At 45.4% G+C, this 17,262-nt stretch overlaps 1 protein-coding gene across 3 annotated transcripts in view; it reads right to left on the reverse strand.

Annotated features, from left to right (window-relative positions):
• Nucleotides 1-17,262, reverse strand: part of LOC146833087 (venom factor-like) — a 777,614-nt gene that overhangs the window by 686,405 nt on the left and 73,947 nt on the right. For all 3 annotated transcript variants that reach the window (XM_085600726.1, XM_085600724.1, XM_085600725.1), the window contains exons 2-3: nucleotides 13,398-13,590; nucleotides 5,304-5,466 (exon numbers count right to left, since the gene is read on the reverse strand). In XM_085600726.1, the coding sequence (XP_085456852.1) occupies nucleotides 5,304-5,466; nucleotides 13,398-13,590 (356 nt within the window). The remainder of the gene's footprint in view (nucleotides 1-5,303; nucleotides 5,467-13,397; nucleotides 13,591-17,262) is intronic.

Here is a 17,262-nt window from a genome sequence, read left to right on the forward strand (position 1 = left end):
GCATTTCTTCCCCATGCCTCAGCACTCTTCTTTGCACTTTGTAGGCATTATCGGATTAATGTTTTCACCTTAATCTATTTGGCTATTATGATCAAATTCTAAATGTTGTAATAAACATTGCACATTAAAATACTAGTTAATATACAAGAGCTATGCTATATTTTACTACTAAACAGGCAGCCACAAGTGCAGTTACCTTGCAGACAACAGAGTCATGATCTGAATGGTGCAGCAGGTGCAATAGCACTGAGCACAAAAGTTGTCAGAACTCCTCTAAACACACAGGCCCTAATTACGATGTCGGGCGGTGACACCATTTCGGTGTGGAAACCTACCGACCATAGGTTGACGGTTCCGAACACCGCATTATGATGCGACTCCACATTGCGGTCACAAACTCCCATTTCTCTATTGGAGCTTGTGCTGCGGGTGGTTTCCACAGCACAGGCTCCCATAGAGAAACTGGAGTTTGTGTAAATACCTGCACCGTGTGCCAAGCTCCTCACAGTACCTGCCACACGGTGCGGGGATTTGCATGGGTGCACCATGGATGCCCCACAGGCTCGCTAATGGAGGCAGCTGAGGGAATGAGGCCCTCCTATGAGACCCCTAAGTTGTTTTCCAACAGCTGTCCATGTTGGAAAGCCCGACATGGAAAGCCTGTCGAAAATCGACATCATAATCCTTACGGCGGAAACGATGTACGTAAGGGATTCTGTGGCCATTTCTGACTGGCCAATGGGCTCCTTGAGCCCGTTGGAAGCCGGCCGGAATGACTGGCCGGTTTAAGCTCCGACCGTCAAATTTGTAAATAGGCGGTCGGAATTTAAACCATGGATGTCGGTCCGAATGCCTGTCACCTGCGGACGGAGGCTTTCTGACCGACATCCTAATGAGCCCCATAATATTGCTGTAATTGACTAGCAAACAGGCAGTCACACTTGCAGTAGCCTTGCAGTTAAAAGGAACTTGATTTGAATGGTGCAGCAGGTGCAGCAGCACTGGGGCCAAAAACTCTAGGGACCCCATTACAATTGCTATATTTTGCTACTAAACAGGCAGTCATGAGTGCAGTCACCTTGCAGACAACAGGGTCATGATTTGAATGGTGCAGCAGGTGCAATAGTACCGTGCACAAAAGTTGTCAGAACTCCTCTAAACGCCTAATATTGCTGTATTGTAATACTATACAGACAGTCACAATTGCAGTTACCTTGCAGTTAAAAGGGGCTTGATTTAAATGGTGCAGCAGGTGCAGTGGTACTGAGGAAAATGTTGTTATAACTTCAGTAAATACCAATTATTGCAGTATTTTACTGCTAAACAGGCAGTCACAAGTGCAGTTAACTCGTAGTCAAATCAAATCAAATAAACTTTATTCGGATTTAGAAATATAAAACCATAAAATTTGACAATACATAAAATAATCATAATTCCTAAAATATCGATACAATGTATCATAGGATATCCCATGGTGGACTGTAACATAAAACCATAAAAGTTGACAGTGCATAAAATATTATAGAAGTGTCAACACCGTTTAACATGTTAAAAATGCGTTGCATTGTGACCCCAGGTAAATGGTGACATCAAGAAATACGGTTTATGAACCAGTGGTCTTCCCCTTTAAACTAAGTTCCCCAATAAAAATTATCCCATTTTAGAGGTGCATATAGGTCTTAAAATTAGTCATAAACCCTGGCCCTCATCATTTTTAATCAAGACAAGCCCTGGACTTCACCACAGATTTCAAATAACCAACAACAACAAAAATACATTCGTCCTTCAGCAGTTGTAGATACAGGAGAGCTGGGAGAGCCTGAATAAAATAGGCACTAAAAAAGACTTCCTCTGCACCTCATAAAATTTACAAAAAAAACATAAAATGAAGCAAGTCCTGTGGAGACTCCCCGTCGCAGCCACAGGATGCAAGCTGCTGGTCTCTACTGCACCCCCTAGGGAAGGAAAGCAGGAGGCGAAAAAGATCCAAGCGGAAGCTAGTCAACATAAACCGTTCATAAACAGATAAAAAAAACCAAGAGGTAAGGCTCGGCTGATGGAGTTGTCTTTAGCATTAAAAATTTGGAGACACTAGGTTTCCGCAGCTCCAGCTCCTCCCTTTTCAATTTTCTTAAACTGCAGAAGGACTCCCTTGTTATCCCCATGTCCTTATTGGTTATTATCTCAGGGTTGGTATAAAGTTCAACTCGTCCTAATTTATCAAAACTGCTCCTAATATATCTGAGCCAAGGTATCTTGAGCGCATGATCCGGGGTCATACACTCCTTTAAATTCAAATTGCAGAGTGTTAATCCCTCGTTCAACCAATTTTTTTGCCAGAAAATTAAAGGGCGAAGTGCCAGGGTATCACTTAAATAGGGCACCCCCAATTCATTGTGTACCACCTAATTAGACAGGCCACGGGGAACACCTAACAAGCACTTTAAAATGGCGTTCTCAGCTACCTGATAAGCGTCTGTGGCAATATGCCCCCATATTTCCCTCCCATAGGAGGCTGTAGCTACACTCCTTGCCTGATAGGTGTTCGACAGGGCAGCAATAGGTCTGTTACCCAGTTTAGAGGCAAAGTAAAAAATGGCCGTGTTCACCCACACCAAGTCCCCCTTCTTCCTTTGTTTGAGCGGTCCCCATTTAAGCTGGTCCTCCAGGTTAACCCAGAGGAAAGAAAAAACACCTGTTCGAGGTACCTTAACTATACCTACCCTGAACTGAAAGCTTTTTTTGGGCGTATCCCCACTTGCATGACAAAAGATTTTTAGTTATTGATAGTTAAATCACGTTCAGACATGAAGTCATAAAAAGCGTCAAGCAAGGATTGGAGCCCCCTTGCGTCCTAGATATAAGGACTGCATCATCAGCGTAAAGTAATACGGGGAGACCTTGACGTCTTGCATACGGATAATATACCCCTGTTGATAAAAGGACTTTGTCTAAATCATTAATTCAAAGGTTAAACAGAAAGGCCGCCAGTATACACCCCTGGCGTACACCTCTTTTTATATAAAAGTTCCGAGACACCCGTAGCCATTCGAAAATCTGACGTTAGCCTTAGTTGCCCGGTGAAGTTCTGCCAAGAAGTGGGCAACAGAGCCGTCAACCCCAATATCCTTCATGGACTGCCACAGTTTTGCCCTGTTCACACGATCAAACACAGAAGACAGATCCATGAAGGCTAGATAGAGAATACCGGGTCGCGCCACCGTGTACTTGTTAAGTATCATAGTTAATTTAAGGCATTGGGACATGGTTGAACGACCTGGGCCTGCCTTTTGTGAATACCCAAATTTGTAAAATTAGAATTTTGTCTCAGATGACTTTTGTGAATCGGGCCCTAGATGTTTATCAAACATTTGGAAGAAATTACTTGTCACAGTCAGCACATGGGTCTCTTACATAAAAACAGCGACAGACAACTCTGTAAACTGGTATACCTCTAAAGGACATACAGGAGTGTGTGCTTGGAGACAGAATGCTTCCAGGATTTAACACCATTATGCACTTAGTCCAACCACAATATCTAACTCCTAGGGGGGTGTTTACAAAAAAGCCCACAGATCTTAAAGGAACAATCATAAAGAGAAACATGCGGTTGGTACCTATCGTCTGAACCCACCACTGATAGAGAGAAGGTACTTTTATTTAGCAAATGTTACTAGCCCACAACACAGATTCATACTAGTAAAGTGTCGTATGAATATGATTCCACTGATGTTAGACTACCCAGATAAAACCTATAATCATACGCATTTAAGTTTGTGTCCATGTGATAACCTCTCAATACAAACTGAACTGCATTTAGTTTTATTCTGCAGGCTCTACGAAAAAGAAAGGAACGACTATTTTAATCCAATTTTAAAGCAAGGGAATTTTAAGCAATGCCGGGTTGCACTATATTTTTTAAAATTGTTACCTGACCCCTGGTATGCTTCTCAGTAACTGCGTTCTTACGGGCCCGCATGAGAAAGAGGAAGAGGTGGGGCTGTCATAACCATTTGTTTGCTATAACCCTTGGGCCTGCCACACTGTAACTTCTTTGCACAATATATGGGATTGATTAAGAAATTAGAGCTTTTAGCATGTGGAAAGATATTGATGTAGTAGGGTCTTTTCTTTTATCCTAAGATAAAATATGAATTATTTATTGTTCTATTTTTATGAATTCTTATTATTTATTGATCTGTGCTTTTATGATCGTTTTAACCGGATCCAACAAAGAATTTACTATGACTACAGGAGTGTGTGCTTGGATACAGAACCTTCCAGGATGTAACACCGTTATGCACTTAGTTCAACCACCATATCTACCTCCTAGGGGGGTGTTTACAAAAAAGCCCTCAGATCCTATAGGAACAATTTTTAGGACAGCGAGAGGACAGGACTGCCCAACTTCATGGCTTGGGGACAAGGAAGTGCAACTTGTTGCAAAATCCGCCTCTAGAAATAATCGCTTACCAGGAAGCAAATGTGATTGTTGCTTTTATTTGGGCTCCACATGATGGACTTGGCAACACATGGATTTTGGTATTCTCAAAATTCTATTCTTTCCACCCGTAGGTTGTAGCAGATGTAACTCCTATCAGGTATCTCTCTTGTTTTATTTTATTTTATGTTGGTGTACTCAGAGGAAAGGCTTTTTTTAAATGTGTAGACAACATAACAGGCATTTATGATATCAGAACACCGAAAAGGACGAGACATTAATTTATTTCGAGAAAATCTTAGGTTTTTTGTGCATAAAGAGGGCTTATGGAGAGGTTCCTCTCGGTTCAGGATCTACCTGGAAAGCACAATTCACAATTAATCAGACTTATCTTCCTAGCTTCTTCATATTTCTATTGGATTATAAATTAAGTATTCATTTGGATATTTTATTGAATACAATTAGTATGCTTTTACAGTTGATTTGAGATGACAATGTATATTATACAAGTTTGGAAGTATAATGCCCGGTATTCTTCAGTTCTTCGAGTTGAAACACCTCTCTTCTGGAACTTCTCTGTAAAATCTCTCTTCTGTTTGCTGTGGTTGGCTGTACAATTGTTAGCAATTCAATACCAAGGAAAATATGCATCAAGAAGTGTTCTGGGTTCCAGTCTGACACCAGGGAATATTTAGAGCTTATATCTGGAGAGCAGTTTTGGTCCAGGTAATTAATGATGACAATTGTGACTCAAACAATATTTCCTGTAGCTATATTTTCAGCCATAATATTGATATGTGTAGCTTAAATGTGAATCTCATCTTGTTAAATATCAAACATATTGTAGAAAAAGTGTTTTTACCTGTAGATCCAGGTGTATAGATAGTTTTATCGGCCTGGATAAATATGTATCCACTCTGAAAGGAAACGAGGATCATTTTCTCCACTTGGCATACAGCAGATTTGGCGATGACATAGACATACTGTTTGAGTTTGGAATCTGCCTTCATGTCTTTGGCAGGAACCTGAATAAAGAGAAGAAGAGCCAGGACTAAGTTTCCATAATTACCACTGCGGCCTTTAAAAAAGTGTAATAGTGTAGGAAGCTGGCTCTGTATATACTAAACCAAAGTAAGGTATAGTGTGCACAGAGTCCAGTGGAACCCCAAAGGTAGGCAGCGGTAAAAATAGATAATACCTTACTCTCTATTTGCGGTAGTCTGGGCGAGCAGTAAGGGTTTATCAGAGGGTAGTTTTAAGCATTTATTGTACACACTCAGGCAAGAAATGATGTCACAGCCTCAAAGACTGAACTTAGACCAATTGTTTGTATTAAAAATATTCTTTAGTTGTATTTTATTTTTAGAACCAAGCAGGACTTGGTACAGGTAAATAGAATTGTACTTTTCAAGACAGATTGATTAACAAGCAAGATGGGTGAGAAAGACTTTTTTTACAGGTTTGTAAAATATTTAAATACAGTTGAAATTACTTTTGGATTAATTTTGATTACTTTTTGTATTACTTTTTCTTCTCAGTGAGATATGCCTAGATATCACACTGCGACATTTCATAGAAAAAAGGCAAGTAAAACTGGCATCAGTGTGGGTTTAATGTGCTTAGAAGTTTAATACCAAGCTTCTCAGATTTCAATAAAGTCATTATGGTGCTGTGGAGGTCGTGGTGACAAACTACCAGACCATATACTCTTTATGGCTCTCTATGGCTTTACTGCACTTACAATGTCTGAGAATGGAATTAGACACTGTTGGGGTACAGGGCTCATGCACCTGTACCCTCACCAGTTGTAGTAGTGCACCCAGATAGAGGGTCGGCTTAACTAAGCCATAGGCAGTGGATTGTAGACATGGCACACAGGCATGTGCGCCATGTTGACTCTTCACTTTTCTCTGCTTCAAAACACAGTGCCTGCAAGGGCAATGTGTGTGTGTTTAAGGTACAAGGCCTCTAAAGGGTGGCACAATATGTGCTGCAGTCCTTAGAGGCCTTCCCTGGTCACAGTGCCCTTGGTACCATTGGTACCTTTTACAAGGCACATACATGTGGCAAGAGTGGTGCCAATTGGGGGTGCAAGGGTACAGTTAATTAACAAAGGCCCTGGGAACCTGGATAGCAGGATCCCAGGACACACTCAGGGGGCGATTATGAGCTCATTAGGAAACTCTTCCGACCAAATCGGTTTTGGAATCGTTTCCGAACTAATCGGGTTCTGCAAGTATGACCGACCGATTTCGATGCATCGAGATGCTTCCATATATGATTCAGTCGGACTCCCATTGACTTCAATGAGAGCCTGTGTTCCGAACAAGAACACAGGCTTCCATTGAGAAAAGGGGTGGTTGGGGAAAACCTTGCACCCTGTGATGGGCACCCCATGGTGCCTGCTACATTATGCATGGTTGGGAGGAGGGGTCCCTTGGGCAACCCCTCAGGCCACATTCAGATGCCTCCAGGTGAAGGGGGCCCCACAACGGGCCACCAAAGACAGGTTCTGACAGCCGTTTTGTGTCATGCAGACCGAAACAGAATGGCTGTCTGAATCGGTCATCATAATCGCTTGTTCGGAAACCGTGTCCATAGAGCTGTACGATTCAGCTACGAAAGGCTTGGGCTGTCCGAATGCCTTTCGGAACAGATTCGGACTGGCATCGTAATCGGTCGTTGGGAAATGTGTACGATTCGTTTGGAAACAAGGGTTCAGAATCGGGTTCTGCAATACCGAATCCCATTTGGAGCCTTTCCTAACGAGATCGTATTCATCCCCTTAGTGGAAGAACATCAACTTCAGGCAAAAAGTAGGGGGCAATCATGCAAAAAGGGGCACTTTCTTACACATAGCCACGTGTTTTCCTAATCTTATGTAACTGAACCACAGGTGTTTTACAGTCCATGTTGCCAATTAGGACTGGCGCTGTGGGGCATGGCTTGGAAGCAAAAGATGGCGGACGCCTTAGCATGTTGCTCCACGCCGGCCCGACTGCCATCCTACATCATCCGAGCTCAATGAGAGCAGTACGACACATAGGACCTTTCTTAAGGCAATGGGGCATACTGAGCTTCACGCGATTGTGACCAGAGACCTGTGGAGCTACTGGATGCCAGGGCACGCCAGCACTACAACGTAGGCCTGGGCTTCCAAAATGGTGGCCCGGGTTGCTCAATTGTGCTTAGCCTGGGTGTGGACGGTTCTGGCACTCTGGGAAGTGGCTGCATACAGTGAACAATAAAAGGCTGCAAAACCTTGAGGACGGAGGCGGAGTGGCTCGGCCTGCTATGCTACTGCGGGTGTTACGGAAGAAGACAGCCCCACCCTACGACAGCAGAACCCCGAGGCAGCCGTCGCAGTCCCGGCGATGCGGCGGCCTGCCTGAGCAGGGAATGGGTGCCGCGGAGTAGACCTGCCTGACTGGATGCAGAGGTGACTGAGAGGGAAGCAGCAGGCTGCAGCTGAGAATAGGGCTGAAAGCGCCACAATGGAGAAAAGATGGTGCTCCAGCTAGGACCTAGTTTGTGACCGCTGTGGTGATCAGAGGCTGCAGAGCTGAGCCCTGGGAAGAAGCGGTAAGCTTGGCATTGGCACGGGGAGATACAGACGCAGTTGGAGGCCTCTTGGGGAGTGGGCACTCGGGGTCCGTATCGGGCCCTGGAGAACACCACTGTGGAAGGCTCTGACTGAGGGGGAGGCCTCTACTGGCATAGCGCCCCTCACACTCGCCCAGATTGAGACTTTGGCCTGTGGTGAAATCTGATTGGGGCCCTATGGCCTAATTTGAAGACAGAGCCATAATGAGAACAATAGGACAAAATTGCATACTGAAATACTGAGGACTGGTAAAGGCCCCGGACTGGACCCGTTGACCTGTGCTCCACCAACTAGTCTGAGGTACTTGTGATTGTGCCGCTGTCAGGGGACTGCGGTATGTGCTGCAGGCTTTGCTGAGAGGAGGTGGGGACCAAGCCCTACCTCACTAAGTGTCCTGGGGGGGTTCACGATCTGCAGTGGCATTCTCACAGCTGGCAATGTTATAAGGCCAATGTCGCAAACCTTCATATGTAAGGGAGCTGCACCTGGAGAGCTTTCTGCCAAACATTGCTAAACCTTGCATAACCAGCAGTAGGTGATGGTAGCAGGCATCACCTACCAGCTCCTTATAGACCCGCCCTAAAAGAAAAACCCTGCCAGGGTGGGTAAGACATGAGCGAGAACAACGGGAGCGCCCTCTGATTTGGAGGATGCCGCCTGTGAGCTGACACAGGAGAGACCAGGGTCAGGACCCCCGGAAGACCCAATTTAACAGCAGTTAGCTAAAGTACTCAGGGCCATCGAGGATACTAAGGCCACCCTACATCAAGATATCATTATGGTGTCAGTGGGACTGGGACTTTTTAATAGCAGAACACCATAAGATAGCGGAGAGAGTTAAAGTGGCAGAATCCTTGCTTGTTGACCTACAACCTGCCCAACAAACGCTGCCACACCAAGCTACGGAGCTCCATGATTGCGTTTGCATACTTGAGCACAGGGCAGAAAATGCCAAAGGGTGCAAAAGGAGGAATGGCATTAGGTTGGGCTGCCTGAAGGGGTGGAAGGCAGGGACATAATTGCTTACCTTGAGCCTTGGCTCAAGACAGTGGTCACCCCGGAAAGTCTGTCAACCTTCTACACCATAGAACGAGCACACTGAGTACCGGCCCACCCACCTGCACCAGGACGCACTCCGCACCCGGTAGTGGCAAGGCTCCTTCCCTACAAAGACAGAGATATACTGCTTCAGAAGGTGAAAACTGAAGGCCCTTTTTTGGTTGATAATAGTAAGGTTTTGATATTTCCGGACTACACAGTGAAGGTACAGAAGAGACGAGTCTTGCTCCTCAAGGTTAAGAAGCCTGTTTACGGGGAAAGCTTGCAGTATTCCCAATGTTCGCTGCTTGGCTCCGGATAATATTGGAGGGAACAACTCACGTCTGTGATGATTCCAAAGCAGCCTGGGAATGGCTCAAAGCCTACAAGTCTAGAAGTCCACCTCCGAGGGCTGAGCCTAATGCCGCACTACAGGAGTGGAAGTTGAAGAAGAGGACTCAGAGGAGGCCATGAAGAGGACCGTCAAAGAAATAAAGGACGTCTCAGAGTGAGAAGGAAAGTGCTGCTGCTCAAGCAGTAGTTAAGATTATGAAGATGATAGAGACCACTTCAGAGGTCAGTTCCGCCTCTGTGAAAGGAACTGGTGACTCAGAATCCTCACAGACAGATAGCACCCTGCTGCCGCTAGTCACTCAGGTGACCTCTTCTGAAAAGACATCTCTGAGCAATGAGGGCGCTTACCATATTTTGGAACATTCTAGTGCAGACTTCCTTGATTTATTGACACTCTGGGCTGGTGTGGACGAAGTGGAGAACTGCTGTTTCTAGACCGTAGCCTACGGCCTCCCACAAGGCTTCAGCTAGAGCTGATCGGTCTTTCTGAGAAACTGTTGGTTTGCTTACAGTTTGGGCGGCTGATTGTTGCCAGACTGCTCTTGGGATGGAGAGTTTGTGTTTATGGGTGTTTTTTTACTTGTTTTATTTTGATTTGCTTTCAGGGATGGCTCTGGATTTCTTAGCTAGGAGATCGGGGTGGCAGGCGGGGGGAGATTTTTTGAGGTGTGTTTCCCTATGGCACCAACATCCTATACAATGAAGTTCATGACTTGGAACATTAGGGGTATGTACTCTGCTACCAAGCGTCATAATATACACAGATATTTGAGAAGGCTAGAGGTACAGACAGCCATGCTACAGGAGACACATCTTATACAGAGTGAGGTGGAGAAGCTGTGCCAGAGATAGAGAGGGCTGATATTTGCGACCTCCTTTTCGGCATATGCCAGAGGTGTGCTAATATGGATACGGACCTGTGTCTCCTTTGAACCCTTGCGCACATTCATAGATAAAGAAGGCCAATATGTACTATTGACTGGGCGAATGCAGGGCCACAATATCACTCGTGGCAGTGTGCATGCCCCCAACCAGGTCCAGATACTATTCCCATACAGACTTTCGGACATGGCTGTAATGACTACGGCAGACAAGCTCATGGGGGGACCTTAATAGTGTTCAGACTTTCGGCCACTTTCTATGCTGAACATTGATTTTAAACTACTTAGTAAAATCATGGCACTTCTCTTGCTCCCGCATATACCTATTCTAATCCATGTTGATCAAAATGGGTTCATCCCATCCCGGAACAACTCATTTAATCTGCACAGGCTATACTCCATACTATACCACCTAGAGGTGCAGTCCTTTCCGCAGGCAGCCTTTTTGTCGATAGATCTGGAAAAGGCCTTTGACACGATACAGTGGGACTATCTGTTTGAGGTAATGAAGAGACTGCGCCTTGGAGGCGGTTGGATAGGGTGGGTGAAATTACTTTATGAGAACCACATTGTGCAAGTTAAGACTGGCAGGACGGTGTCCCCACAATATGGGATCAAGCCCTTGGCTGAGTTCTTTAGACAGGGGGGAGTGGGTGTGGGACTGACTGTGAGAAGGCAAGAGACATATTGTTTCTCTATACACCGATGATCTCCTGATTTACTTGACAGACACCTTGGTGGGTTCTGCTACGGCCCTGGGCCTCTTGGGGGAATTTGACTGTCTCTCTGGTTTGAGGGTTAACAGAAATAAGACCTACTTGTTCCTCATGTCCCCGAATTTTGTTCACCCCCATAGCTTTCTGCAGACCTCAACTGGGCCCAGACCACCTTCCGATACCTGGGGATACATATCTTTCCTTCACTTGAAGACCTACTGGATGGTAATCCGGGGAAGACCCTCAGAACTCTCAGATCCTTCATCCCTTTCTGGTGCTCTTTACGAATGATCATGGCTCGGATCTCCCAGTCTAAAATGGTCATATTGCTGTGTCTGTTGTATTTTTTTTTAACAACCTTCCAGTGCTTACATGCTGATTTCACCAACTAGACACTTTGTTACGGGACTTGATCTGGGATAAGGGATGACAGAGGGTGTCCTTAGAAACACTGCAGTACCCCATGGTGGAGGGCTGCCTGGGAGTGTTAAATTTTGAGTTATACTTCCTGGTGTCCCAAATGCATTGGGCTGTGCAGTGGCTGGACGGGTTAGAACTGGAGGAGGCAGGACTAGCGGAGTCTGCTGCTCACACTAGCTCATTGTTGGCTAAACTGCTCAACCCAGCGGTTGAGATGCTGCACCAGACTCTATTACTGACCACCTCATTGCAGTGCTGGAAAGTTCAAATGCTGTGTGGTGAAGGTGAAAGGGATTCTCCTGTATGCACTGGTCTTGCCCTTGATTGGTCTACCATATGGGGCCCCATTCCTCGATTTTCACAACTGAACAGATTTCAGCTTGGACGGATGTAGAGCTGGACACCCTTATCCCTTTCGAGAAACTTGTCACAGGCTCTGGCCTCCTGGAGAGTCAGTTCCTCGGATACGAGGCCCTGGGCCGCATTTTCAAGGGACTTTCGGGAAGGGGCCATGAGAAATACTCAGTCAAATGGTTCTATAGCTCATTGTCAGAGATGACTCACAAACCTTTGACAAAGTTGCGCCGGCAGTGGGAAACAGTTTTGGATAGGGAAATGTTGGCCAGTTTAATTACTTGCATTTAACATACATGACACCCAACAAAATCCATATTGCCCATGGCGGCAAATTTCGCTGTTGCCCGAGGTGCAATTATAGCGATGCAGATTTCGTATACATGGGCATGCTCCAAACTGCATTGGTTTTGGGACGATGTACTGGTGGTGGTGGGTACCCCATTGGGATGCACACTTGACTCCACTGTTGAGGTCTGTCACCTGGGACTTTTTCTTCGACCACCCAAATGGAAAGTTGGGAACAGGTTCATTGATCTCACCTTGGTCCTGGCCAGGAGGAGGATAGCAGTGGCCTGGAAGTCCACTGGTGGGCCTGTGGTGGGGACCTGGGCGAGGAATGTGACTCAATGGGTTTGAGGTGGAGAGACGGGTCCTAATTAGAGAGGAATCACAGGTTTGCAATGCCCCCCCATAGCAGAGCAGTGAAGAAAGGTCTTGGATGCCTGGGAGAACCTGGAGCGCAATTCTGTTGTCAATGCAGGAGTCAGGGTGAGATCCGGACAGATATGGGCACATAACTGTAGTCGCGGAGACTCGTGGGAGGGAAGATTCCTGCAGACTATTCCAAGTTTGGGAGCGACTCTAACGGAGCAATTTGGCACGCCTCTAAATTGGAATCGGCATCTACCCCCCTAGTCCCACCACACTCAAACATGATCAGGATGGGTAAGCTGTCAGGCAAGAATGTTGCTAGGGTGATACCCCAGACCACACCTGCCCCATACACCAAGCTCACTCAGATCATTCCTAGATTATCAAATTATTTTGGACGCCCTGCAATAGTTCAGTGAAAGTTAACTTAGTTAAGTTCCAAACATGAGGCATCCCATCAGAAGCTGCTTCCCAAGTTAGGTTAGATCCTCTTAAAATCGTAGATACAGAAAGGCTGGCTAGCGCATTGCATTGACACACTCCCGAACGGTTCACCTTCAGACAATGGGCTCCACTGTTGCTCCATGCATTGTGTTTGCTGCAGATCCTTGACAACAGGTATTGGAGGGAATGGATATACACATGATGCTCGAAGATGATTATTATTTACACACTATGTTGCACCTAAAAGGGTAATGTGTGCAATGCTATGTCTGTACTTGTCTAACAAATGCCAATAAATTATGTAAAAAAAAAAAAAAATTAGGGCTGGCACTGTTTTGTACAACATGGTGTTTGTTAGCAATTAACCTGACTTTTTTCATTTTTTTAATGTTCTGAACATCCTATCTATAACAATGATGTTGTGCAGCATGTGACCTCGGTCAATGCCCTACTGTCCCCTGACAAAAATAGTTTATTCCGCATCCACTCACCATTATCTCTGACATCCCCAGGTACCCATTTCCGCTGTGGAGAGTGATGTTGGTAGAGAAAAGATTCTTCGTCTTGTGCGGAAAGTCGTACATAGACACTTCAACATTAATGGGGCTGGTTTCATTGTGGACTTCGACAACAACTGTCTCGCTGTTCTCCACTCGCAGGACACTAGGGGTGATCAGGATACATCTGTGGAAGTCAAAGCAATGCATTTACATTGTATTCCTGAGATTGTTTGCTCCCATTAATACCCTCCTTTAACAGTGTTGTTGTTTACTGGTTGACCAGAGCAACTTAACCTCAGCAAGTCCACGCAATGAACATTCATGACAAAGAAAAATCAAGGTGAGTGATTAAAGCATTTCTTTGGGGACATTGAGACCAATTGATTATTGTTGTACCTGAGGTGAAATAGATTGATTATAGATTGGTATAAGGTTGATGTGAGGGTGATGGATAGCTGTAAGATTAGTCTAGGTCTAGAGTTATATTAGCGTTTTGAGGAAAGTTAGAATCAGGGTAGGATGAAGAGGACACAAAAAAGGGGTCACTGCAGAGGGTTTCAGCCTGATTTTGAGTTTGATGGCAAGGAAAACTCTTATAATTTCTGGAGGAGATTCTGACATTGCAGAGGATGACTTTTTTCCACCATATTATTCTCGGGGTGGAGGTAACTTACAGAGCTCGTCCACCCTGAGCTTTTTCTTTGCATTCTGGTATTTGTGGTCTTGAATGTATAGTGGAGTATGACCTGCTACAAGTACCATTATTTAAATAAAGAAAAACTGGACTGTTTGAGCTACACCTCAAATTTTGAAACTGGAGATGGAACTTCTGAATTCTCCTTCAATTTTAGTACTACTTCCTGAAATCAGAGTATGTTCCATTACCACCCTCCTCAAAATCAGACCCGAATGAATAAGTGAATAAATTACGAAGGAGTAGTCATGTCAAAAACCTATCCTGTGACGGAACCTCCATCTGAAATTGGCAGCAAGAGAAGTGTCTCATTTTTTTAAGCCAATGACCAAAATCTGCAAACAAATGTACCTCTAAGTAGGAGGTGTAATTGCCTATGACAGTAAAATGTTGGCTCTTGAGCCTAATGTCTCACTACTAGGAAATCTGAGGAAAAAAATGCCCTCGCAACTCATACCCCAATGCAATGCCAGAAACAGGCTTGGGCTGCCTTCTGCTTAGAGGCGTGGATCGCCAGAGGCCAGATGTTTCATTCCCATTTCCAAACCACAGGAATACATGATGTTACAACACATACCATTACAACGGCTACCTTACAATGCATTTTTTACAACACGATTACCATTACAATGCATCTTTTTACAACGCAACCCACTACAACACATGATAATAGGGTATATATAAATTACGTTAACAACACATGTATTCAAATGCATACTATAAGAATGCATGCATTACAACGGAAATTGAATTTCCTACTATGGGTAAAATAAAACTGTTTTGTTTTAATTTGTTACTCATGCACTGGCATGGGATGCAAGGGAAATAGGGGTTGATGGTGGGGGAGTCTATTAATACGCAGGTGTTAATTTTAATACTTGGGTATTATTTTTAATACATGTGTATTAAATCTATTTTAACAAATAAAATACCCAGGTACTAATTTCAGTACGTGAGAATTCATTTTAATATCTGTGAAACATTTTGTAAATTTTTATTTATATGAAAAAATTCTAAAAAAAAGTATCTTATATTGATGTATACGCACAAAACATTTCTACCAAGAAAAACACAACAGTCAGTGGCAGAAGCAGCCTCTAAATATGAATGTGAGAAATTGCCCTCTTTCTGCATGGTAGCCCCCACTTTTTGCTGAACTGCTGATGTGCTTTGACTAAGTTTGCCCTGGGCTAATGCCAATCAGGTACCCAGGGCCTGTGTTCTTTCCCTAAAACTGCATTGAAAACAAAACCCATTAGGCATCTCTGGCCACAGGTCAGCCCCTGGTAAACGGTTCCACAGGTATTATGTACCACCCTTAGAGGTCCTGTACCTTTACACTCACACACTGCCTTTGCAGGCTGCGTGTTTTGGTGCAGAACAAAGTGAAGAGCCGACATGTTACACATCCCTGTGTGCTATGCCTACAACCCACTGCCCTGTGCAAAAAGAACAATTGATGGACAGAATGCAGAACAATGTCATACATTCATCCCAGTACAGAGATCTGGGCCTAAATCCATCGTTTTTTTGCTCACCATGCCATTCCAGTTTGGACCCAGACATATGCAAATCAGTCTTGACCCTGCGCCCAAAGGGAACAGTCCAGCCCTAACTGCCAGGCCAGGCCCTCCCTGGACTGGAATCAAGCATCCTAGGACCGGTTTCGGGCTTTCCGCCCTCATCAGCCAGGATAGCTTGACTCCAGTGGCATGGAGAGCACGATACTCACGTCTGGGCATACCCGTCCCACTCGGCGTGACAAATGCAAAAAGAAAAATTGATGGACAGAATGCAGAACAATGTCATACATTCACCCCAGTACAGAGATCTGGGTCCCGTGCTCTCCATGCCACTGGAATCAAGCTATCCTGGCTGAAGAGGGGTGAAACCCCGAAACCAGGCCTAGGATGCTTGTTTCCGGTCCAGGGAGGACCTGGCTCGGCAGTTCGGGCTGTACTGTTCCCATGAGGCACAGGGTCAAGACTGATTTGCATATGGCCAGGTCTAAACTGGGTTGGCATGGTAAGCAAAAGAATGATGGATTTAACCCCGATCTCTTGACTGGGGGTGAATGTTTTGATTTGTTCCTCATTCCTTCCATCAATTGTGGGTCTTTTGTTTTTACAACCCACTGCCCTGGCATAGATCAGTCACCCCTCTAGCTGGGTGCACTATACCAGTGGTGCAGGTACAGGGGCATGAGCCCTGTACCCCTAAAGTGTCTAAGTTCATTATTAGACATTATAAGTGCAGTGCTGCCATTAAGAGTATATGGTGCTGGGAGTTTGTAATTAGGAACGCCACAGCACCATAATGGCTACACTTAAAATTCAGAAGTTTGGTATCAAACTTCTTAGCAAATTAAACCCACATTGATGCTAGTATGAGATTTAATGAAAAATGCACACAGAAGGCATCTTAGAGATGCCCCCCTGAGAAACGACCTACCACTAGTGTCTAGGCTGAGTGGCTGCTTTCAGCTGCCACCGTCAGACATGTTTTTGGACCCCTGGATCGAGAGCCTGCTGCTCTCGGGGGCCTGAAATAATGCACATCCCCGGACGAGGTGCCAAGCCACCACCCCAAGGATGGCAGGGTCCACGAAAGGGCAGCTTCAAAGGCTTGCTGCCTTTGTGAGCTTCCCCAGGCCACTTGCTGCTTTCAGCAACTGGTCCCCACTGGTTCAGACCCCCACTTTGGGCGGGAGAACTGGTGAGAAAAACAAGTGAGGAAGAGAGGTGTGCCCACCTCTGCCAACTCCACCCCTCAGGTGGGGGATGCATGGTGAAGCACAACTCTCAAAAGGCAACCTGCACCCGACGCCCCACGGCCTTGGGTGGCCAAAACGACAGTGCCTAACCAACCCCCAACATCCCAACTTACCTCTGCAAATGGTGGTCGCACCCAGAAGACCTTCATCCCTGAGCCTGCAGTGCTTTTGCAAACTGGAGACTCTCCATTGAAAGCTACAGGGCACCCGACGCCAAAACAGCACTCTGCACCCGGCCACCCCAGTGCCGCTGAGGGTGCATCTTTTGTGCTGGCCTAAACCCCCATTTTCCCTGAGCTTAAGTCCAGGAGAATTGCTCCCACAACCCAGTGGCCTGCTCGTCAGGGGCCACCAACCACAGGCCCCCTATCCCCAATTGGATAACATTG

This window comes from Triturus cristatus, chromosome 4_2 (genome assembly GCF_964204655.1).
Source record: "Triturus cristatus chromosome 4_2, aTriCri1.1, whole genome shotgun sequence".
Taxonomy (NCBI): Eukaryota; Metazoa; Chordata; class Amphibia; order Caudata; family Salamandridae; genus Triturus; species Triturus cristatus.